The following is a 25,108-nucleotide window of genomic DNA, read 5'->3' on the forward strand; positions in this document are numbered from 1 at the left end:
GTTTAGGATTAAACCTTGCTGAATACTTCTTATTTAAGGAGAATTCTAGAAAACCACTCTTCACCAAAACTAGAAAAAGAATTAGGCCTGAACAAAAGTGAAGATCCAGCAAAAATTGGGAACAGGTGTTAGGAAAATATTTATGTACTCCCAGTGCCTCTCTTTGACCATTGGGTGTCATTGTTTCTCTACATAACAGTTTTTTTGTTTTGCTTTGTTTTACTGTACATGACATCAGTTCAAACGTGCATTAAATTGTGTATGTAAATGTTAAGCTGTCTCACTCAAAAATTGATCTAGAAATTTTTAAAGACTTTTTTTTTTTATATCACAAACTTTGTTCTTACAGCTTGGACATCTTGATGAAGACTGCATAACAGAACTTTCAGTGTTTCATAAACGCAGCAGGCAAAGTATGGCTGAGTTGATTTCGGAGGTAAGTGACTTGCAGTTGCAGCTTGAGCTTTTTTTTAAGTTTAAATAGGCATTAGCTGATCGTGTTCCTGTGTATGAAGCGTAACACTCCCTAGGAATAAGCTGTTCCTTTAGAATCTAGATACAAATTGCAAACTAGCTATGTTCTTAAAAACCAAATTTGATACTATTTTCCTTTGCATTGTTTCTCATGTCTTCTAAATGGTGAAATCAGTAATCACAATACCAGCGTCATACTCAAAAGTTTTCTTAAGTCAAAAGATGCTCTAGGTGTGTAGTGGCTCTTGCATATTTGTAACTGTTGTAATACTTCTGTGCTTACATGCTAATAATGTAGGGAAGCTGATAAGTTCTCAACAGGAGAACTCAAATGCAATGCTGAATAGACAGTGAAGAAGCAGCTTCCTGGTGCTTGCAAATAAGTGGAAAAGCAAACTATTCAATCATTCATTAGTAAAAGTAGTATATAGTTAATTGTATTCATGACTGACATGTTTTCTGATCTAGGTTGTTTTTTGGGTTGCTTAACTTTCAGCCTTCAGGCAAATGCAGCCCACCAAGCCACTGGGTCAGGAAATTTTGGCAGCAGGAGAGTGGTGGTTGAATATGGTCACAATCCCCCCCCTGCCGAATTCCCAAACCTTAAGCCAATTGGTAGGGACCTGCTTAAATCAGTTTTGCAACTTTCATGGAAACCATGAAAAATGGTGATTAGCTGCAATCAGCTGCCGCCTTGTGCCTTTCTGCTGATCAGTGCAGAGGGGTAGAACTGCATGAATGGCAGCCAGAAGTCAAGATGGTGGCCTTTCCCTCTCTCTTCACCTCCCCCAGGGGCCTCTCTACCAATCAGCACTGAGGGGTGGCCTCCTACCCCCAAATACCTGTGAAATTTGGCTCTGTATGCAGCAAGTAGGCTGCAAAAATTGCTTTGTCTTGCTGAGAATCAAGTAAGTTCCTTCCCATTGGGGATGAGCCAGGGCACACCCTTTCCCCTGCATGGTTGCTTTGGTGCCCACTGGGCTTTCCTAGGTGCTGGATCAGGAACACCAGGCAGATCCAGCCTGTGGACAGACTGCTGCCTATCCATCCCACCATGCAAAAAGGTTGAACACCAGTGATCTAGATGAATTTCACTAGCTTAATTGGTTTGGGCTTTCAAGCTAAGAGTACTGTGACTTCTTTCATCTAAGAGTGGCTAGAACAGCATTTCTTGAAACCTGCTCACAGACCTGTTTATGAGGTCTGTGCTGCCGCCACCCCCCTAGGGTAGAACACAGTCTGAGGGGAGCACTGACGAAGCCATGGCCGTGGGTTAGGGCCACAGCCCAGTGTATGAGTAGCTAGTAGGTGGGAGGAGATGAGAGCAGTGTTCCCTGGCAATCCCTCCCCTGGTCTTACTCCTCATGCTGCTGGCATGGGGCTCTTGGCAGTGACAACAGGTCCAGCCACTCTGCTCCTCTCTCTTGCGCCAGGTCCTGCCCGCTGGCCTGTGGAGGTGGTTCTTGCCTGTGCCAGTCCATGCAGGCTGCAGCTCCCTGCCATGTTGCCTATGCTTGCATCTGCCCTGAATGCCTTCTCTATAAACACCCCAGCCCCTGCATACTGGATATGCAGAAAAAACATTGCTGTGGCACAGGTGGGATGTAATGTTTTTATAGCATAGTGGGGGGGGGCCTCAGGAAGAAAGGTGGAAAATCCTTGGGCTAGAATGCACAAGATATGTTACTATTTTATCTAATATAGTCAAGAGTGGAAAAACAACAAAATGGCTCTAATTTAGTCTCATGGAAAACTTGAAAACCTAGTTTAATGTGTGATTAAACAAAGTAACATTGAAATAACCTGGCATACTGAAATAGAATGTGGTCTAGGCCAGGGGTGGGCAAGATGTGGCCCATCAGGCCATTCTATCTGGCCCCTGGGGCCCCTAAAAAAAAATTTAGAAAATTATTTATCTGCCCTTGGCTGCCTGTGCTGCAGCTCTCGATGGCTTGCCAAAACTCAATAAACGGCCCTCTGCCCAAAGTAATTACCTGCCCCTGGTCTAAGCAGTAATTGTATTGGAGAACAACGTTTGACTTGAATTTGTCTAGCATGCCTGATCTGAACTTGTAGCATGACATATCAGGGGAACAAGAGCTGCTGGCTAATGCTGCTACTTTTTTTGCTTTTATAGCTACTTATGAAATTAGTATATATATCTTTCTTGTTGGCAATTTTTAACGTCTGACTGCAGCTGAAATGAATGGCTTATTTAACCCAGATTAACTTTTATTAGTAGATGTTTTGGATGGGGAATCCAGGAAAAAGATAACAAAGCTGAGATGGAAATACAAAGCGCCCGAGCAAGGGACTAACAATCGAGGGATGGGGGAGAGGAGGGGAACACGACTAGGTTACATATGATACAATGTTAGCCAACTAAGCCCGGGGGTGGTGGGAAGGGGAGGTGGAGGTCATAATGCTGAGAGGGAAAGGAGATAAATATACACATACCCGTTACAGTGGTCCGCAATGTTGGAGGAAGTGGCTCAGAGAAAGCGTCTTGGTCCATAAAGTCCGATCGCGGGGAGGGTCCTCTTCGGGTGGGGCGGGGTCGTCCATGGCGGCGAAATCCTCTCGACGCGGGGGGGCGGTTCCGACGGCAGCTTGTCTGGAGGGGTCGGTGTACTGGTGGTGGCCTGTGATGTGCTCCATGTAGATGTCGCGGGACCAGCAGATGGTGTCAGACACCATGAGGCAGTGCATCAGCTTGGCGTAGTGGCGGGAAACGCGGCAGGCGCGGAGGACGTGCTCGTTGCTGGGGTCCCAGGCTCCGAGTGTCCCCACGATGAGCGCATCCACCGTCACATCGTAGCTGTGGCCCCTCAGGGAGTCGGTCAGCAGGGCGTACTTCTCCCGCTTGCAAGCCCAGGCATCGGTGAAGGCTTGGCGCTTGATGTTCTCGAAGGGGATGGTGACGTCCACGATCACGATCTTCTTGGCCTCATGGTCCGTGATGACGATGTCGGGGCGCAGCTGGCTCTCGCAGCCTGGGACGGTGCGGTTCACGGAGATCTCCCCTGCCCCGGCCAGGATGGCCCGCACCAGGCAGTCCTGGGCAGCGTTGTGGCGGAGCTGCCAGGCTCTGGCGTGCGGCTTGCAGCTGCACAGCACGTGGGGGAGGGTCTCCGCCGCATAGCTGCACCATCGGCACCTCTTGTCCCAGTGGCTGAAGCGCACGGCCCCGTTCAGAGGCAGGCAGTTAAGGCGGGCGCGGTGGAGGAAGCGCCAGTCCATGAAGCGCATGAAGCTCCCGCTGGGCATGTGATTGCTAGCGTCCCACTTTGAGGTGATGTCAAAGACCTTGCCTTGGTCGGGTTTGGCCCTCAGGTCGTCGGCGTACTTGTTGCGGACAGCATCCTTCAGGAACCTCTCCAGGAAGGTCCTCATGCGGGGCGTCACGGTGATGCAGTCACTAAATATTGTCCTTACCCAGTACTTGGACAATTTCAAATCTCATAAAACTAATTTTTAAGGCTAGATACCACACCACATCGTATGAGGCTGCAAGCACCATACCTGTTTCTGTGATGGGGAGGGAGGGGGCAGGGGTTGCAGAACAGCAAAAAGTAAAAGCAGATTGATATTTCCTACTCAAAATGGAACTCAATTGAAATCTATGGATCTTAGTTGAAGCTTATTGAAATCCATGGATTACAGTAGCTCCTCTAGACTCCTTAATATCTGATCAGACTAGAATACTTTCTTTTTCACATGGCAGGTGCTAAAAATGAAATTTTAAGTCAAGTATTTTAACATTACTCTTAAATAATATTCTGAAATTTCTCTTGGTTCTTAGTGGAAATATGATCAAATGTCAGCAACTTATCTTTTGCTTCACTCTAAGAAAACTCATGGTAAGCCTGTTCGTCTAAGATTTCAGTTTCCAACAATAGAAAGCACTTGTATCACACCATCCAGAGAATTAAAGGTAAGCTTTTGGCCTCCTACTTTACAATGTTGATGGAGTGTGTGGTGTTTTCACTCTTATCAGATAAGGTGCCATGCAAATAGAACATGTGTAAAACCTAACTGTTCTGACCTAAGATGGCATACATGGGTATTGAATGACTAAAATATCTCTTAATTACAGAGGATTGAAACAACCAAAAGCAGTCAATAAAACCATAACTTAAAACCATAATTTAGAGTAATAATCTAATTGCCCAAGCTTTCCTTTTTTCATGGCTAAAGCCTGGTGGAGAGAGGGGGGAAAAAAAATCCTCTCAGTGCAGGTGAGCTATTTCACTTCTCTACCTGGGGAAGCAGTCTGATTTATCCGGCTTCTCCAAAGGAAAGGGTTAGTTGCCCCACTGGGTAGATCACACTTAATAAGAGTACTTGAAGTGTTAAACATCCTCGTCACAAAAGGGCCTTCCTGCATGTTTATGCACAGCAACAGATGTTTCAGTCATCTGATATTCTGAAACTTTTGTGGTTTAGCTTGCAAGTTGGTGGCAAAAGACTTGGCCGGGCTTGTCCAGAATCTATGGATATGCCTGGAGGTCTGCTACATGACATGGGCTTATGACCCTCTTACCAAAAACTCCTCCAGTTATTTAATTCTTAGCTAAACAGTCTTTTGAGGCAAAGGAGAACGTGAGCTTCTCTGTCACAAGATCTTGGTACAAGAAACCATTTTTGAAGTCTTACTGTTTCTAACCTGGCCTACTTCCTAATGAGGTGGTAATGCAGCTATCCTCTGAAAGTCTTAATTTCTTGACATGTCATTCATGTTTTATATTGACATATATCTCCTGAAGACTCTACTGTCTAATGGAGAAAAGGGAGATATCTATGCTGGTTTCTCTTGCTCTGTAAGCAGCCTTGAATAATGTTGATCTGAGATTTTGCAGCTCTGCGAGCCTTGAAAAGACAAGTTGTTCCTTGTCAAATTCCAGTGTTGGACTACTCAACTGTCAGATTTTACCTTGCCTGTCTGAGATCTAGGGTATAGCTAAAAGCAGGGATAGGGCCCAGTGCAAGGGCTTCTGCAACTTGTCCATCTTGCCTAGGATTTCCTTTGAAAACTACTGCTGGCTAATTTTAATAGCTAGGATGTATCAAAAATGGGGGATCCAGAAATACTTGCTTCAACCTGTCATTTGAAATGCTTGTTGTTTGACCTTTTACCTCCATGTCAGATCCCTAGTTTTTGTTCAGTTTTCTGTTGACAAACACTAGGAAACTCCAAGAGCTGTAGAAAGCAATGGTCCACTTACTCATAGAGCTGCATTAAACCAGTACCCAAGCACTGAACACTGGTGCTCCTGTATCTTTGATCAAATAGCATAATCTGGAAGATGTGCATGTTTGGGTCCCAAGAAAGCATATCTTTTTACTATGTACTATTGCAGCAGTCTATTTCTACTGTTTCAAAGTGCCCCCTGGATTTAAACATCCATATCTAGCTAGACATTTTAATTAAGATTTTGACTTTATTTGCCCCTCCAATTAGTCTGATACATTTGATCTCAAGACCTATATAAATAGTGGTGGTAGTCTGTTTTCAGATGGTCAGTTTTCTTTCTGTCCCCATAAAGGTGTGTGAACTTGCATTGCTTATTTGTCATTCCTACCTGAAATAATACTTCAGGCTCCAAGCTGTTAACTTTTTTTTTTTTTTTTTAGATGTTCAGCCTATACTTGTGGAAGGGGTCTTCCTGGATAGAACCCTTGCCTTTTTTGCTCTTTTCTGATGCCTCTGGACATAGTTTTTTATGGTGCCAAATTTCCACTAGATTTACTTCATTGGTATGCATTCACATACATCAGTGATTTTAAGTTGGTCACTTTTCCCAAAACTACTCCAAACCAAAAACGGCTAAGTAAAGGGGATATTATCAGTTCAGGATAATATGGTGTTCTTGGCAGAACAATAAACTTCAGGGCTATAGATCTTTAAATGCTGAATTCTGCAAGTGAGAGGAACAGTAGAAGAAGCCTTCCCCATACCAGGTCACTCCCTTTCAGGATCCACTCTCACTGATGCAGGATACTAGACAAGATGGACTGACCTATGGTCTAAACCAGTAAGAAGCAATTCTTATGTAGGGTAAAATGACATGAAGACTAATCTCTAGGTGATTGGACTACATGTAAAGATATTGCAGTACTTCTTGATGCAGTATAATTTGTTTCTATACTGCTTGTGGGGGCTGACCTCAAATTCAGTTCCCGGCACCTTTTACTAAAGTTGCTTTCAGCCATGAACTAAAAATTAACAGCTACAAATATTAGTGAAGATCAAGAATTGCACACCAAATGAGTATAATTTATAGATATTACAGCTGCCCTAAGTAAGAACAACTATAGAAGTAGTCTGTATGACAAATTTTGAGGAAGAGCTTAACTTGGAATTAGACAGCAAAATGGATAGAATAAATGGTGTTTTCAGCTCATGATTTCCTACAATATGAAGGCTTATTTTGGCATAGTTCAAAATCAGACTTGGCAAAACATTATAATTAAAAATCAACCCCGCGTTGATAGGCGGAACTGATTATGCCAAATATTTTGACTTTAAATGACTTACTGTATTTTCTTGAATCCACCATGACAATTTTTTTGCCATTCAACATTCAGGGGTTTGGGAGTTGGGGGGTGTGTGACTTTTTTTTTAAATTTTAGATTCAAGTAGCCTGGGGGTAGGGCAGGTAGCTGCTTCAGTTCAGACCTGTGCGGGGAGGGAGGTGAGGGGGTGCAGCCATACCCTATTCAATTGTGTGGCACATACCCGGGGAGCTCACTATGTATGTGCTTCACAGCTGAAATCTCATGCAACTGCATGACTGCACCTCCCCCTACCAGTCTCCTCACAGATTTGCCCCTGGCTATAATATATGGAAAAGGAAAACTTGATCACGGATCTAAAATTCTTGACTTCAGACCAATGGCCCAGTTGTAGTGTGCTACCATAGCTTTATATTTGTCCTATGAAAGGGTTCCTAATAGAGGTCACCAATACATCAGTCCCATATCAGATTGGCACCAATCTGTGCATGGGGCAAGGGCGGCCTGGGGGCAGTGCTGGGCTTTTCTTGGCAGGGGGGCTGGGCTGTGCTCAGGGTGGGTGGTGGCAGCACTGGGTGAGGGGCTTTAGAAGGGATATGGCAAATTTTGGGGTGGCTGCAGCTCCCTCTTGTAGTCCCTCTCCCAGCACTGCCACCACCCACCCTGAGCACAGCCCAGATCAGCCCTTTTCCAGGAAGAGGTTGGTGTTGGCCCAGGCCCAGCCTGCAGCAGCAGCCTGCCCTTGCCCAATGCATGGATCTGGATGCTCACGCACCCCATTCTCTCCCAGGGTGCATACAGTGGTGAGAGCCACTCCCCAGACAAGCCGATCAAGGCTCTGTCCTGTGCTCTGCCCCGAGTGTGCAACACCCGTCCCTGCCACAGTCCCTCTTTCTCCCTTACCACAGGGACCTCAATCTGCCCCTTCCCCACACCAGACTTAACAACAGGACATTGCTCTTCACACTGCCTGGCTGCATATCAGAATCAGATTGATATCTGTCATTATGGCTTGTTAAAAATCATTCATCAATATCAACCCAAAAATTCTCTATCACTGCACCCCCAGTTCCTAATCTCTCTCACTTACTGAAACTGAGCGGAATTTCATGTAATTGAGACGACAAAGCTGAAAAAGCTGGAGGTGGTAGCAGGGCTGGAAGAGTGGGGAAAAAACAAATCCAATTTCTTTTTGGAAGTTGGGCCATAGCATAACTATACAAAAGACAATCTGTAAGATGTCTCTGCATGCTGTGGCATGAAAGCAAATTCTTCCAAAATCCCCTAATAGTTAGAAGGATCCTGCATGTGTAACTAGCAGAAAATCGTATTATTTAACAAAGTTTAAAAAAAAAAAAAAAAGTTTCCATGCCAAAGGGAAGGCTTTTGTTAACTGCTAATTGAAACTGTTAGATCTTGAAATAGGGAAGAAGGCTAGGTAAGGTCATGATACCTTACATTGGCTTCATAAGAAGTTATGGAAAACTAAAAAATGTAGTCACCCCACTTTTTATATTTTGCATGGGTCCTCCTTTATGGGACTTGTTTTGGGCTGCTGGTTTGCTGCCTTTATCTACTAAGTAGCTCATAGCTGCTGATGACTAAAAAATGATACTTAAAAGTTTGCTTTTGGGCAATGGCTTGTAGGTAAAGCAGATGTGCATTACAAAAATGGTCCAGGGGAATGGCTAAGGTTAACTGATTTCTAAAAACCTGTTTGACAAGTTTCTTTCAAGGCCCACTGGCTGACGCAAGCGAGCAGATGCACAGGCTGGGAAATTGAGAACATGTACCACACTTATCTATAACCTGAGATAAGATGGCATTAGGTCATAGTGCCCAACTGCAGGGTCCTTAAGATTTCTAGTTTGGTAGATAGACCAAATTAGGAGAAACAGTAAAGCCCAAATTAGGATGTGTGCATGTGATGAGTTTGTGTAACAAAAGAATGTGCTGACAGGATAGAACGTGGACAATATGATCTCCACAAGGAGACCAATCAATGATCCCCAGATATGAAGAGTCATCAAAAGGTGGGGAGAAAATGCAAAAACAGGGATTATAGAACAGCAAAGTGTCCCTGAGAAGGGAACCCAAGGCCACCATGGACAGAGGGCATACCACCAGCCTGTCTTGCTTACCCCACTGGGGGAATGGGGGTGGGCCTTGGCCTCCGACCTCCAGGCTGCTGACATCTGGCATTCATGAGAACCTCCGAGTGAAGCTCAGGTACTGGCCCAGATGTACCTTAACTCTGTAAACCCGGACTGGTAGATATAGAATTGTTTGCATTATTCTTATCTGCTATCAATATGTATCAATAAAAAATCACTTATTATCAAATGGAAAGGTCATGGTCAGTCTGAGCGTTTGGGTCTTCCTAGAACAAGGTACCTGGGTCATTAATTTCCAGTGCCAACAATAGCTTCAGTGAAATTGGTGATGGATGCTATTGCTTGTTCATAGAAAAATAGGGTTGGAAGGGACCTCAAAGTCATCTAGTCCAACCCTGTACTCAAAGCAGAACCATTCCCCAACTAGATCATTCCAGCCAGGGCTTTGTTGAGGTGGGCCTTGAACCTTCATGGATAGAGATTCCACTACCTCTCTAGGTAACCCATTCCAGTTTTTCACCACCTTCCTAGTGAGAGCTTGCTGGAATTTGCGACTATTAGCCATGTCCTATATGAGTACAGCAGACCTGTATGCAGAGCCACACACCACACATTCAGGTGTTCCCCATGTTGCAAGGTAGCAGTGTAGGGAGGTCTTTTGACCCTGGGAGATCCCAGGGTCAAAAGCAGGGACAGTATGCACTACTCAAAACTGGAGCCTGGTTGACAGCAGCCATGTTCCAGCTACTGGCCAGGATCCAAGCAGTGGGACTGCTGCAGCTGCAGCTCCCTGAGGCCCCCAAACCCCCAGGTAAGGCTGCTGGAGCCAGCTTCCCCTAACCCACCCAAAATAACTTGCCACATGCCCTCTGGCATGTGGCTCAGGCATTCCCCAGGGACAAGCAGCAGCAGCAGCAGCACATTGTGTGCTGCTGCTGCTGCTTGTCCCCAGGGAAACAAATGTTCACACTTGTGGCCATTGACTGTTTCTTGATATACAAAACTGCTTGTTAATGTTGCTTTTGGCATAACTTTTAGTATGTTCTTTCTTACTATTTTTTATGGATTCCATGATTCCACAAAATTAAAAAGGTCTGGAAGGTACCTTAGGAAGTCCTCTAACCTAAACATCTCATGCAAGTGCTTGTCTAACTATTTCTAAAACTATACAAACAGGGATGCAACTGTCTGTCCTGCCACTGGACACTTGAGACAAGGAAGAGGGCTATGTACCCTTCTACAGGAAGGCAAAAACCCCTACAGTCAATGAAACTTCCTTTTTTGGTCCTAAACATTGTGATCAGTCTGAATGTGAGTGTAGGGGCAAGACCTTCTAACCAGCGACCCCTGGATTTTAGATCCAGCAGAAGTTCAAATGTGGAGCCCAAAACTGCTCACAATGCTGCAGATGAGCTCTAACCAGCACCAGGGGAAGGGGCACGATTGCCTCCTGTATCATGTTGCTATTGAAGTGGCCAAAAAAGCTAATGTGGCTTTTGGCTGCAGTGTCATGCTGTGGACTCATTGAGTTTGATCCAGTCCACCGAGACCCTGAGATCCTTCCCTGTAGTGCTGCCATCTTGCCAGTTGTCACCCATTTTGTTGTAGGGGAAGGGGGAGAGGCATTGATTCTCCTAAAGTATATTACTTTGCATTCGTCTTCACTGAACTTCATCCTTTTGGTTCTAGCCCAGCTTTTCAGTCTATCAAGGTCCTTCTATATAATGTTCCTGTCCTCCAGTATGCTTGCAATCCTTCCCAGTTTCATGCTTTCTGCAGATTTCTTCAGGAAGCTCTCTATTCCAGCTTCCAAATAATTAATAAACATGTTGAATAGCACCCAGCTCAGGACAGACCCCTGCAGGACTCCACTCAACTTTTACCTGCCATTCTGACATGCACCAATTTATAATTATTCTTTGCTTGCAGCTATTGAGCCAATTGTCTGTCCACCTTGTGGTAGTTTTGTCTAGTCAGCATTTCTCCAATTAGTGTGAGGAAGGTTGTGTGGGACTTTTGAAAGACTTACAGAAGTCTAAGTACTATATCCACTGCATTCCTTTCATCCACCCAAGTAGTTACTTTGACAAAAGAGATCAATTTTGGCACAACTTGTTCTTAGCAAACCTGTCTTGGCTGCTTATGATGAACCTTCCCGCCTTCAGATGCTTGCAAGTGGACTTCCTTATGATATGCTCCAGTAACCGCTTGAGTATTGAGTTCAAGTGACTAGTCCACAGTCTTGTCTTTTTGTGTCCCTTTTTAAGGAGGCAGTCCTCAGTCTTTCAGTCCTCTCATACTTTGCCTGTTTCCATTACTTGGTAAATGTTATTGCTGAGGGCCTGGTGATCCTCTCATTTAGTTCCACTGTCAACTTGTAATCTAAAAAGTGTTAGGGATTATGTGGTCTGTATGAGGACTTCAAGAGCTACTGCCTATAAGTAAAACTTTGAAAAATGATGCTGGAACTGTTAATCAAAAGAACTTCACTATTTTTAACTTTTTCCCTCAATGTCAAGTTGGAAACTCACCTGTGTCTTTCTTTAAACAGTCTAAAGAAAACCTGACATACAGAGATGGGCCAGACTGCAGCAAAACACCTTATGCACTTGGATCCATAGAGTTTTCAGATCTGCTTTTTGAAGACTCTTCATCTGAAGACTTTGCTCTAAATACACCAAAAACAAAGCAGGTATTTGAAGAACTATTGTTTTGTTAGGTGCGATTATCTTGAGCTAGAAACTCTTATTTCAACATATGTTTTCATTACATACAACATTAATATAAAAGATCTGTGCTGCAGAAGATGCAGTCCCTGGTCAAAGGAATCTATAGACTTTTGAAGGTCCGATGGCCTAAAAGTTCTGTTTTATTCAATGAGAAATGGAGGACTTGACACTCGGGGGTAATAGAAGGAACAATATGGAAGAATGGAATGAGGTAGACATTTTGAATGGAGTAGGGGGCATAAAGATGATCTCCAACAGGAGTACTTAACCTCTGGCCACAGAGCCACCTCATCTGGCCTGCAGGGCTGCCCACAGGTCAGGAAACTTGGTAGTGGGGGAGCAGTGGCCATTAACTATGGTCATCTCTCCCAAGCCAAACATGCACCCTCTTCCCCTACCTAATTGGTCAATGCCCTTTTTTTCATCCCCCACCCTCCCCACTTATGGATTGGGGCCAGACCATAGACCCTCTTCATCCCCCGCGGGGGCCCCCCCCCCCCCCCCGGCCCTCCTCATTGGCCTGGGTAAAGCTCCTTTTCTCCATGGGGCCAGGCTGCCCCCTGTACTTATCTGCATGGCTGGGTGGTGCCTGCTGTGCCCACCCCGGGGACCAGATCTGACCCACAAATGGACTGGGCAGTATCTATTCAGTCCACCAGGTGAAAAAGTTGGGCACCATTTACTTATAGTGAAGAATTGGCTTGGACTATCAGGCTAAAGCAGGGTGTCAAACATGGCCTACAGATTGGATCCGGCCCGCAGTGCCTTTCTCTGTGGCTGCTAGAAACCAATGAGTTAATGTTTGCCACTTAAGCCCCATCACTATGGCTAGTGCCCAGGGAATAAATGTGGCTGCCAAACTGAGTGTTTTCAGTTGCTCATGACAACTAAAATCTGGAGCTTTTTGTGTGCTGGCTGCACTGGCACTGCAAGCTCCAGCAACCATGGTGATGGGATTGACTGGCAAGGCATAAACTTTTTGGCTGCTGCTAATACAGCAGTGCTGGTAACTGGTAGTGAGAGGCACTGTAGGCTAAAGTTGGCCCTACCAGTTCATTTCGAGTTTGATATCCTTGGGCTAAAGGATTTTCTTTTTGTTTGGGAAGGTATTTGGGTAATGGCTTATGTGAGTAAAGAGGGCAAAGTGTGAAACAGTTAACTACGCTGATCTGACATCTAAAGTAAACACAGTTGACTTTTTAGAGAGCACTTCTAGCTTCATTTTTTTTTTTTATATACACTGTTTCAGTATCAATATCTTTCTTATATGTAGTTAGTATGACAATATTGGTCGTCCTTACCCCAGTTGCATCTCTTGTAGCATTTGAAGTATGAAATAAAACTGGACAATGGGGAATTCACGCCTCCAGCTCCAGTGACAAGAGGAATAGCATCAAAGAACTGTGAAAACAAAGAGAATTTTGATGCAGAGTCTGCTTTAATGAATGAGAACATCTTCACGTTTCCTATTCTGAATATGTCAGCTTGTAACAGTCGGAATGAGAAAAGGATACAAACACCACCAAATCCGACACGTCCCTTCAAAGGTTTGTCTTATGCCACTAGTGGAAGGTCTAGTATTGAATAATTTACAGGAACAAATCTGCTTTCAAAATGTTCAAACTCTTTAAGCATTTAGAACTGCAGAAGTTCCTAAAGAGGCTTGCTTTACCTTTTTAATCATAAATGTGTATTATTTACAATGTACATTTAATGTCAGTTGTTTACCTTGTGCTTGCTATAGGAGGCTAGATCACACACCTGATCTGAGCTTTTAAGAAGTCGAGAAGCGATGGCCATGTTTTAGCATGAATGTTAGTTGTAGAAATTGCCTCCTAGTGCCTTTTTCACATGTTCATGTCTTTTTAATGCACTGTTTTTATGGAAACTTTCTTGTAGCCCCTCACCCCTGAAATCTCATTCCTCTACCCAGTATCTTGCTTGGGCAACCTAGGAATGTGGACAAAATCAGAAAAGAAGGAGGTCCATTTGTTCTTCCCCACTAGCCCCAAACTGAGAATGGAGGGGGGACAAAAAGCAAGCATGTATGTTGTCCATATTGTCCAAGTTCATGGGGATTTGTACAGGATGATTCCACTTCCCTTATGATTACTATGTTGAAATCCCAGGTGGTACGGCTCACTCAGTTCTGCAGCAAAATGAAACTTTTCAAGCAGTGTAGCTGTATTATCATAGTATTCCACCTGGATTAATATGCCCAGCTTCTTGTTTGCCATAATTAACATATGCACTACTGTACTTTGACTTTGTGGCAGTGCACATTTAAGGGCTTGAGCAGGCTGCAGCCAAGCCTGTGGGTGGGAGCAGACCCAATCAGGTGGTCACATGGCAGTCAGTAGGCCTCTTGAATGGTGGGGGGCTGGGTGGCCTGGGTATAAGACCAGGGCCTGAGAGTAGGTAGTTGCTCTAGGGATGCTGCTGAACTAACATCTCCCAGAAGAGTTTTTCTCCCAGAACATCAGGAGGTTGGAGTAGGAGTTTTTTGTGGGGAGGAGGAGGTTCCTAGGGACCCAGGTGGGATTCAGAGCCTTTAGCAGGAGGCAGAAGGCCTTGGATTGTGGGAAGGCCCAGCCTAGAGTGAGGAGCTGCATAGATAGGCCCAAGTGAGGCCAGGATGGCCTATTGAGAGGCTGGCCAGATGGGGGCTCAGTGAAGACAGGCCAGCCTGAGCAGAAGGGGCTTAGAGTTCATGGGCCTATGGAAGGGCTAGGATGGCCCCAATTAGAACTGTTGAAAGCATGGGTGACTGAGGAAAGGCCTGAGAACCTAGGGAGTGGAGCTGACCCTGGAGAGGTCTGTGGAGGGGCTCAGATGAGCCCAGTGTAGTAAAGGGCTGCTTTGTACTAGATTTGTGGGGCTCTAGGCAAGCCTAGTGTGAGACGAATGGTTTATGGAGGGGCCAGAGGGGACCCCTACTGAGTGACAAACAGTCAGCTGTTTGTAGATTGACTGACAGCTCTCGAAGCACAGGCCAGGGTGGTGAAGAGTGCTTACTTGAGCCTGGCCCCACTCTCTGGCCAGTTTGAGTGCAAGTGAAGGTCTCTCAAGGTAGAAGCCACCAACAGGAGAGCAAGGGGGTTGGTCAGCAAGCAGTCTGGGATGACAGAGGCTGAAACTCAGCCATCTGATGGGGGAGGTATCCTGCAAGGGGCCTGAGAGAGATGGGGCCAATGGCTGGGGGTTGTGTTATGAGGTGGAGGCTGGGACAGCACTTAGGAGCCCAAAGTAGAGAGAGACCAGGGCAGATGGGCCTGCAGTGGGTCCTGGGCAATGACCTAAATCTACATCCTGCTGGGATTGGATGGTGTGGTGGGGCAGCTTCCAGGAAATACCATACCTGTGCCTCCCTAGTGAAAGGCGAGGATGGGGCACTGGAAAGCCTTGTGGGTACCATGTGGAGCAGAAAAGCTAGAGGAGCACATCCTGAGAGAGAAGCACCAGGATTAGGCAACGTGCCATGGGTGCCAAGAGGACCTGATGTCCAAAGCATGAGAGTGGGGCTTATGGGCAATTGCACAGAGGCAAGGTGGGGCCTGAGGCCTAGTGGGAAGCTTGAATGCAAGGGAGGAACAGGAAGGCTGACGGACACCTGAGACTCAGGAGTCCCAATGAGGGGCAGAGTGTGATGTGAGAGTCAAGGACAGAGAGGGGACACATGGCCTAGGTATGCATAAGGATACCTGAGCCCAAGTTTGGGCCAGTAGCAGAGTACAGCCCAGCAATGGGGCCCGGACAGTTGGAAGTGTTTTGTGGGGGGGTTTTTTGTTTGTTTTTTGATGCCATCTGCAGGCTATGCGATATGGTGAAGGGGAGGTCAGAGCTGTGTATTACACCCTTGGCATCAAGGCATAAAATGGACAGCCTCCCACCTAGAAACAACTTTTTTATTTTTTTTTGTTGCAACAAAGCTGTAGTAGGCATGTCAGGTGGACGGACTGCTCTGAACAGCTGGCTGGGCCGACCATGTGATCAGCCCTGGGATGGCGTCCTGTCACAGTGACTATACTGCTGCTCTGCCCAGTACTATCTTTTCATATAGACACATTTTACACTACATAAGCTACTCTATGGTAACTTTCCACATGCTTGCTTTTAATTTGTGGAAGTTACCCTATTTTTGTTTTGCAGTAACTTGGTCATGTGCCTGTATCTTAAACCTTGAGGGTTTTTCTTAAGATGCTTTTAGCTCCTTTTAGCTCAGCTGGTCTGAGTGATTGGTCTCTAATCCATTTTACCTAATCAACAGAATTCTTACCAGAATCCCAGTCCCTGACACCTGTGCAGCTGAATGCCATAATAGGGTTATGTATGCAGCTCAGTTAGATCTGTCCTGCAGAATGTACCATTGACACAAAAGTATGATAAAGAACAAAAGTGGTTTCCCTTTTTGGAGGTCAGGCTGAGTTTATAAATTTGGGTTTTACTTTATGCTTTAGTAAACCTAAAACTCTTCTTTTTTTTTTCCACATTTGGCTTAACCTGTTTAAGCAAAGTGGTCCTGAGGATCAGAAGTTTTACTTCAAAACTTGGATTGCAAAATCCAATTGAGGCATAGTAATTTACTGAAATACTTGAATTGCCTAGTGATTAAATGGCCACTTAACTAGACCAAGTGTCTGATTTAGACTATAACCGAACCACCAATGGTGATCTTGAAAGATTATTTTAGGGTAGTGATAGCAGTCCAGGACTACTTCAGGACATATTGCAGAAGTGAAGGCATCTGAGTAAGGTGTACAAACTGGGAAACCAAAAACTGATATCTGTAAACAAGTTAAGAATGTAAACAAGTCACAGCACTGTAATGTTAATACACTAAATGCTGTTCACTTCTTTAATTACCTTTTTAAACTGGCCAAAATGACTTTTCTAAGGCTGTATACCAAGTCAGTAACAAAGTTGGAACTGAAAGCTTTTTTTTTCCCCTGAGTTCTGTGCTCTAACTACTAAATATACTGCTTGCCATGAGCCTTGGGGAATTTAGGGTGCTGGCAGATGTGGGGGGAAAAACATACACTCTATTGGAAGCAGCAGCACATACTTCAACTTGGTTCCACAGCATCTGTAAAAATTAGGTACTTCAGCAGGGCTCTGGCACTTTTAACTAAAACTGATTCAATCCACTATTGGACAGAAGTGCCAAAAAGCCCCACTAAAGTGCCCTGTCTCTACAGACTTTGGGAAAGCTGGGTGCAACAAATGTGCTACCTCTTCTGGGCATACACTAGGCTTGACAAGGGAATACACAGTTTAAAGCCCTTTTTTGTATTTTTTTTTCATGTCTACAAGCAGCCTTAATACCCTGACTAATCCTTCACTGTCCAAATCCTGCAAACATTTAGTACTAGTGTGTTGCAGTTCATATAGAATAATGTAACTTTAGTTTTATTAAGGATACTGAGGTGGGGAGGAGAAGGGGAATTGGTAGGAAATGCAAGATAACTAATCATGAAAACCTCTTGTTGAGGAAAATCCTGTCTTTCAAAAACCTTTCCTAATTTGGGTTGGGTGCCTTTTTTTCCACCCCCCCAGAGAGTCAGTGCACTAAAGAGACCCCAATTAAGAAACAGACAAACCCAGCAAATACAGATGAATTGGCAGCAGCAGTCATTAGCCCTGAGAGACGGTAAGTGCCCAGTTATTCATACACATTTCTGACTTAAAACAGGACTAGTTTAATCCCTGTACAGACCAGAAAGGCTTGTTATAATAGCACCTACAATTTCATTGTCTTGGTAAAAACCTCCTTAAAACCTTTTTCCACTTTCACTAGAAAATATTAAAGGCAAAAGGAAGTTTAAAATTACACACCTCAATAGTCTTGGATATATTCCTATTTTCCTTAATTACAAATTCACTCTTGCTCCAATTCCCCAGAGGGTAGCTGTTTCTATACACAATTCGCTGTTTAAATCTCAAATGACTAGAACAACAATTCTCATATAGTGTCTTAGATGCTGTTTAGCTACAGTGTTTCTCTTTGTGTGTGTGTGTGGTTTTTTGGGCTTTTTTTATGCATCTAGGATCTGGTCACATTTTAGCAGTGTTTTTTTTTTTTTTTTTTAAAATGACTAACTTCCACCCATTTAAAAGATGGAAACACTCATCATTTAAACTGTAAATGTGGCAGGTGTCGCTCAGTAGAATTGGATCTTAATCAAGCTCATGTGGACAGCAGTCAAAAGAAAAAACGAGCTAAAATGTTTGGAAGCCTTGAAAGAGGTCTGGATAAAATGATCACAATGCTTACACCAAGCAAAAAGAAACAATCCATAAGAGATGGGCCAAGGAAACTGAAGGTAAAACTTGTTAGGAAATTACCATTAAAAATTTTAAAATAAAAATCCAGTGACTTTAGAAATAGAGCGGTGAAGTCTTCAGTGGTTTGGACAGCATTCACTCTGCTACAAAGTACAGATGTCTTACTGCATTGCTCCAAATCTGAAAATGCTCCAATTATTGCCAAGAGTCTGTGCCAGTTGTGACAACTGTTTCTGAAACTGTTGGCTGCCTGGCAATTGCTGCAGTTTTACTTTTTTTTTTCCTCCCAGGTGATCTGTAACTTAATAGGGGGATAAAGCAGTAGTTAAGCACCTGCATGGAATCTGTTCTTGTAGTCAAAAATACCCTTTTGCTAACAGTGGGGTAGCAGAACTAGTAAGCAATGACTCCAAGGTGGTATAAATGCAATGTGTTTTTGATTATTAATTGCTTTATTAGAGATGCCAGTTCCATCTAAGCTGCTTTAACCTTTGCGGGGGTATGTTAGCCTTGAATGATATTCCAGGAAGCTAAACCTTAATGGCAATAACCAAGGCCTTTGGAATCAAGGGAAATCTGGGCTTTTCTCTTTTGAGAGACATGGTTGTTAGTACTTGAGGGTCTTATCAAATGTCTTACCAAAATTATCTAGTGTATTAGGAGCAGTGTTTTTGGCTGCTGACAGATATGGTGGGGATGGAATCCATTCCTTTACCTGACCCAGCTTACCCAACATCTGTATAGATTACATGCTTCAGCAGGGCTTTTTGGTACTTTTACCTAATAGCTGATTCAGTTGGCTCTTAGATACAAGCCCCACTAAGGCATGTAATCTATACAGGCATTGGGTGAGCTAGGTCAAACTGAAGCAATGCCTCTGAACATGTGGGGGCGCACACAGCTGACAGTAAAGCACTGGGTTGTAGTGTTTGTGGGTGGTGTGTTCACACCTGTAAGCAGCCTTTGAGTCCAAATAAGAAGCCTGTCACCCCACATCTGCAGGAGTCACCTATTTGATTTGTCTGCCCAAAATGGTATTGATAGCCTGTGTTTTGGTTCTCCTGAATGTCCAAGCAGAAAACAGTAGAAGGATGAAGACTAGAACAGCGTTTACATTATAAATCTTGCATATTGCTGAGATTGGCCACAATCCTTCAAGATGAATATGGTGTGATTTTACTTGGTATTTTCTATTTATGCTTACAGAAAGCTCTTTCTGGCTTGTTTAGTAAGACCTTTTAGCATATTGTGGCATGCAATGAAAAGCATATTAAAGCACTAATATAGTGTTCTTGTGACACCTCTTAATCCTTTAGATTACCTATAAGAATATGGCTATATCCTACAAAATTACTGTAATGCCAGTACATCTTAGTGTGCAGTACTAAGATACTTTTAAATGCACTAAATTAATGACTTGTACACAGTTGCCATGAAATGGAACACACCTTTCAAAATGTTCTCTTGCAATCTAAAAAAAAATTACATAGTGTATATTATACCTGAGTCTTCATCTAGGGAGAGTCTGTGGAGCTAACAGTTGAAACTGAGACATGGCTCTTATTAATACCTAAAATAATTCTACAAGATGTACATCTTCAGTGGTCTAGGTCCATGAGCTATTGTTGGGCCACCTGCTGACCATAAAAGCTGCTTATTGGTAAGAAAACAGTTATGTCAATTAGGACTATAATACATGCAGCTCTGCCATCTTTTGGTCCAAAAAAACTTTTTTGCCAAATGACATCTGTAGTACTGCCAATCTCCCTCTTACACATCCAGCACATGTTGGGCTACAGACTGGACCTATCCAAGTTGAGGCTGTGCTAGGAATAAGAAACTTGGGAAATAGCAGGCAATCAGGTTCCAGATCTGCTGTGCTCTGAAAGGCTTCTGGACTTCTGTGTCTGTTTTACCAAGGTCCACAGCATCTACAACATTGCTATTTTATTTCTAAATGCCTTTAAACAAAAATGCAAGAGATGTCAAAGTTCCTGGTGAATTCCTTAGAAGATTAGCTTTTGATTTGTACGTCCCAGAAATAGATCTTTTGAAAGCCAGGCAAAGCACCTGTGCAGCACTTTGCAGTTAGTCCACAGTATTTGCCTACAAGTTTCCATGTTTAATGTGTGACAACTTGAAAGATTCTTTGGGTATCCCGTTTTAAATGTGACTTCTAAAACAAGTTCCTTTTTATGTACAGTTGTAAAAATGTAATCTTAACCATTTTAAAACTTGATAGGTAGAATTCCTGTGAGGTGCACCCGCATGGCATACTGCACAATTTGCAGCCCAGGAGAAGGGGTTATAGTCTTCCCAATCCTAGTCTGCTCCAGGACTTGAATATGTGCCCTGTGTATTAAAGCATTATAGCTTCTCAGGAAAATCCAAAAGGCTAGAACTGCTGCATACTGCGGCCAAGTCTTGGCATGACCACTGGAATCTACAAGAAGATCCTGGGAGGACAATTTTGTCAGTACTATAACTTAACACAATGGAATCCTCCCCTGATCAGTTACTGGGCCCTCTAGTGCTCTGGTCATCTTTACCTAGTGTAAAATGCACACAATAGGATTAAGACCTCACCACCTTTGCTTTGCACCAGTTGTCAAGAATGGACGTTCTTCATACTTAAACTATGTCTGTGTGGCCCAAGGCTGTACCATGCAGATACCAAAACTAGGCCTGCATGTACTAATTTCAGAATTTGAAACAGTACAACTTGTTTAGCTGTGTAATATGCTGGGTTTATTAGTTCTGGTACAGAACTGCTAGCACAAGTTATCTAGATCCAGAGCTAGCATGCGTAAAACTAGCTTGGGTATCTCCCTACATTCTCTACCATGTAGACTCTAGTACATGAGCTAACACGTTCATGCAAACTTAAGATATCTCTGCACAGCACCATATTATGCCATGAAAATGTACCTTAAGGCTCCTGTCTTGCTAACTTCCAAGAATGAGATGTCACTTGAAACTAAACATTTGCATTGATTTTTTTGCTTGATTTGGAAAAAATTCCACTGTAGCAATTTGCCCTGTGAATCTATGGTGTTGGGAATAAATATTAGGGACTCTTATTTTTCTGACATCATTATGTTTCCAGGCTCATTATAATGTGACCGCAACTAAACTATTAAATCCAGACCAGCTGCTGAATGAAATAACTACCATCCTTCCAAAGAAACATGTTGAATATGTGCAGAAGGGGTAAGTATAAAATATATAAGACAAGACTTTGGGTTTTTGCATAACAGCTAGTGCTAGAGTCTATCCTCCTTTCATTTCCATCGTACTGCCTTCTTAAAATACTGTACTCCATAAAGGACCCATATCCAGCCTCATAATCCACAATATGTCCCATCTGATTCAAATCAGATATTCTAAAATGTCTTTATTGTGCCACAAATACTATCCTAGTTGAAGTAACGTGAACTCCAGTACATATGCATGTTACTCAAACACTTGAATAAATGTGATGAACTATCATGCCAAGATTTGTTCCCATTTCTGATCAATGATACTGGTTAAGAAATGTAAGGTGTCTCCATTTTTAGTTTTCCCAGCATTTGAACTGTGAATTACTGTATTTACTTGTAAACTGGGGACATCCAAGAAGAAATGGTTCGCGCCCCCCCACATCAGCATGGGGTAGGGGAGAGGAGCTAGTCTTGAATTCAATTACTGGTTTGGGGCAGGTGGCAGCTCAGTTCAAGCTTTGGCCCTTGGCTCTGGGCTAAAGCTGAAGCTGATCTGCCCCAGGCTTGTTTGGTGCTTGGGGGGGTGGGGGCTGCAGCCTGCACCCCAACCCCATGCCCTCTACCCCTTACTCCCCTTCTCTTCCTCTTCGCCTCTACTGTCTGGTCCCTTCAGCCCTAACCCTGCTGTGCCAGGAGCTGCTGCTGCTGTTTCTCCCTGGCCAAGCCAGGGCTGTGCTTCTGAGTGTCCTGGAGTTGGGAGAAGGTATGGTTGGGGAGGGGGGTAGGAACAGGCAGGGGCCAGGAGGTGGAGGGGGAACAAGGGGTCATGGTAGGGGTGGCAGGGGCTGGACTGAAGCTGTGCTGCTGCAGAAGGTAAGAAGGGGTGGGGGCAGGCACAGGCAATGGGGGGGCAGGCTGTAGAGCAGAGCAAGGGGGTGTGGGAGACAGAGTTGTAGGACAAGGGGCAGGGAGCAAGGACTCTCACCATCTTTTGCTTTCCTCACTGCCACACTAGGGGTATGTGTTGGGGCGGAATTAAAAATGACCTTGCACTAATTACGTTTGATACATTGAAAATATCAATGCACTTATTTTCCAACTATAGAAGCTAAGTTATTGTGCGGGGGGTGTTGTCTTAGTAGGTAAATAGAGTATCCCTCCCTTCATAGGGTCACTACTAGTCTTGTTTAGAGTGATTTTTTTTAATTCTTAAATGAAAGTCTTTAGTTATAGTATCTTAATCTTGTGGTGTTAAACTTCGATACAAAAAAAGATACGCTTAACTGCACTGAAGTGGATCTATAATTTCTATGACATGATTCAAAGTTCATACCCTGGGCTCTTGCATCAGATTGGCAAGGGATGAGATGCCCCCCAACAATGCTGCATCTGCAGTTTGGCTCAATTCCTCTTCATCTGGACGAATGCTGCAATATGAGCCTTATGCAGGAGTTCAAGGGTACCCTTGGTAGAGGAATGTTGCTGTCTTATCTGTAGACCATACTCCTTGGAGAAATATTAAATCATCCCCATGCTTTTTCACTTGTTAGCCATTGATGTTAATTTTTAGAAAGAGCAGACAGCAGCTGTTGTGGCTGGGAAGGCCTACGCTCTCCATTTAGAAGTTCAGGATAACGTGTCAAGAGGAAAAAATAGCTTTAATTTCACTGAGGCCAGGTTGAGAGGTCAACCTCTTTGCTCCCTGTTGAATAGCAGCTGTGATGCTTTATGTAGAAGGCATTATGTTTTTGGTGCATGTAATCTCTTTGGGTTTTTTAAACCTGTTGAGTGTTTTGTCCAGCTAAACCTTTGACAATTCTAACTCCTATTTCTCTTTTACTTTTGTTTTGTACAGGTATACCCTGAAGTGTAAAACACAGTCAGATTTTGGCAAAGTGACAATGCAGTTTGAGCTGGAAGTATGCCAGCTTAGTAAACCTGAAGCAGTGGGTATTAGGAGGCAACGGCTTAAAGGTGATGCTTGGGTCTACAAGAGATTAGTGGAAGACATCCTGTCTAGCTGCAAGGTGTAACTTGCAGATGGCTTGCATCCTAATGATCAAGGCCGCTGTGAACTGGTTTTAATCATTACACACCTTCTGGAAAAAAGTTCAAAGAACTAAGTTTTTATTTTTAAATGGACGCTATTCTGTGAATAAAAGTGACGTACCAATCTTTATCTGTCCTTGCCGCCTTAATCATGTAGCTTTGTATATTTGCTCTGGCTTTTTATTTTTCTTTTGTCATATATGGTTGTATATTCTGTACTCTAAATGTAGTTTCTAAAATAAAACTTTGCAGATATGCTAAGCTGCTCTTCTGACTTCTGTGTAAAATATAAGGTCCAAATAAGACATAATAGTTCTTATTCAAAAGATTATTTTTGGTAGATCTTCAGTTATCAAGTACATGTTGGGTAGAAAACAGATAAGAATTCATTTGCATAATTCTTTTCCTGTCTCTGCTTTAAGTAGGATTTATTGCGATCGTTAACGAAGTCACAGCTGTGGTTACCAGAGTTAAACTATATGCTCAATATGTTGAACAAAATAGGATTGACTTCAATAAATATGTTAAGTCAACAATGCTAGGATTTAAACTATGAACTTGTATAAATATTACAATATGGTAATTTATTACTAAGCCTCTATGATGGCTAACAATTGTGTTTTGATCTTGCAATAGCATTTTGAAGATCAGTTATTAGAGATTCCACTAAAATGGCCTAGAAGTTAGGCATTCCAGAATCTAAACCACATAAAGGTAGCAGCTCTAGGCAATTAAAATGGAGGTACTGAAGTCACTGTTAAGGTCTTTTGGTTTTATAAAATTGTCTATGAATATTATTCTGGTTGGATTACTGCAAATTTGTGCAATGGGGAAGTAAATCTGTGTTAGGTTGGCTGGCTTGGTTTAGGTGCTATTGTTTAGTGGTTACGAGGTGATAATATTTGTTTATTGCCATCAACAGAGAGAAAGCTGTGTTTAGTCTGAAGTCAAGCAGAAGGAAAGGTAGAGGTGCACATTATAAACAGAGTGAATCAAAGATGCATCAGTTTTTGTGAGCCACAACTTGCTCACTGACACTAAAAGGAAAAAAAATAAAGAGTAGTAAACAGTAATTAAGATTTGTGCTCATAGCTTTGGTTATAGTAGTACTGGGCTCTGATTTTTGCTCAAATGCAGGTCAGAACTCTAGTTTTAGAAAAATTTAGTAGAGTTTAGTCTGGGTGTAGTAAGTATAATAAATAATTTTCCCTGATATCAGACATACACTTAGATAAAGTTCTAGGAATCAAACCATCACAAAATATAGAACTTAAATACAGACTGCAGTTACCCCGTTCCTTGCAAAGTACCACATAACTGTACTTGCTGACTTTTTTGCATTCATTTGCTGGTAGGAATTTTGTATATAAATAAAAAAAACCACAACTGTTAGCCATCATAGAGGCTTAGTAATAAATTACCATATTGTAATATTTATACAAGTTCATAGTTTTTATATATATATATATGATATATATATAAAAAATGGGTGGGCAGTTTTATTTCGGGAGGAGGGGTGCTTACTGAGTTTTGGCAAGCCATTGAGGGCTGCATGACAGGTAGTCAGAGGCAGATAAATATTTATTTTGTAATTTCTTTTAGGGACCCTGCCGGCTGGGTAGAATGGCTTGGTGGGCCACAACCAGCCTGCAGGCTGCATTTTGCCCACCCCTGATATAAACATCTGGTCCTTGCCTCAATCTTGTTCTAAACTGAGATGAGTAACAGATAAGAGAGGCAATTC

The 25,108-nt window shown here is 43.2% G+C and overlaps 1 protein-coding gene across 8 annotated transcripts in view; it reads left to right on the plus strand.

Moving 5' to 3' along the window:
- The window catches only part of MELK (maternal embryonic leucine zipper kinase), a 46,630-nt gene extending 22,996 nt beyond the window's left edge, over nt 1-23,634 (plus strand). For 4 of the 8 annotated variants that reach the window (XM_090039049.1, XM_090039053.1, XM_090039048.1 and 1 more), the window contains 9 exons: nt 350-436; nt 4,277-4,408; nt 6,109-6,231; nt 11,656-11,796; nt 13,155-13,380; nt 17,387-17,480; nt 17,985-18,153; nt 21,222-21,325; nt 23,171-23,633. In XM_090039049.1, the coding sequence (XP_089895175.1) occupies nt 350-436; nt 4,277-4,408; nt 6,109-6,231; nt 11,656-11,796; nt 13,155-13,380; nt 17,387-17,480; nt 17,985-18,153; nt 21,222-21,325; nt 23,171-23,348 (1,254 nt within the window). In that variant the 3' untranslated portion in view covers nt 23,349-23,633. Of the gene's footprint in view, nt 1-349; nt 437-4,276; nt 4,409-6,108; nt 6,232-11,655; nt 11,797-13,154; nt 13,381-17,386; nt 17,481-17,984; nt 18,154-21,221; nt 21,326-23,170 lie in introns of all 8 variants that reach the window. The other 4 variants (XM_090039056.1, XM_090039055.1, XM_090039050.1 and 1 more) reach the window with 3 other exon arrangements.
- Nucleotides 23,635-25,108: the final 1,474 nt, after the last annotated feature.

Source organism: Crocodylus siamensis, chromosome 3 (assembly GCF_052110815.1).
Source record: "Crocodylus siamensis isolate JL-2025a chromosome 3, ASM5211081v1, whole genome shotgun sequence".
NCBI classification, from domain to species: domain Eukaryota; kingdom Metazoa; phylum Chordata; order Crocodylia; family Crocodylidae; genus Crocodylus; species Crocodylus siamensis.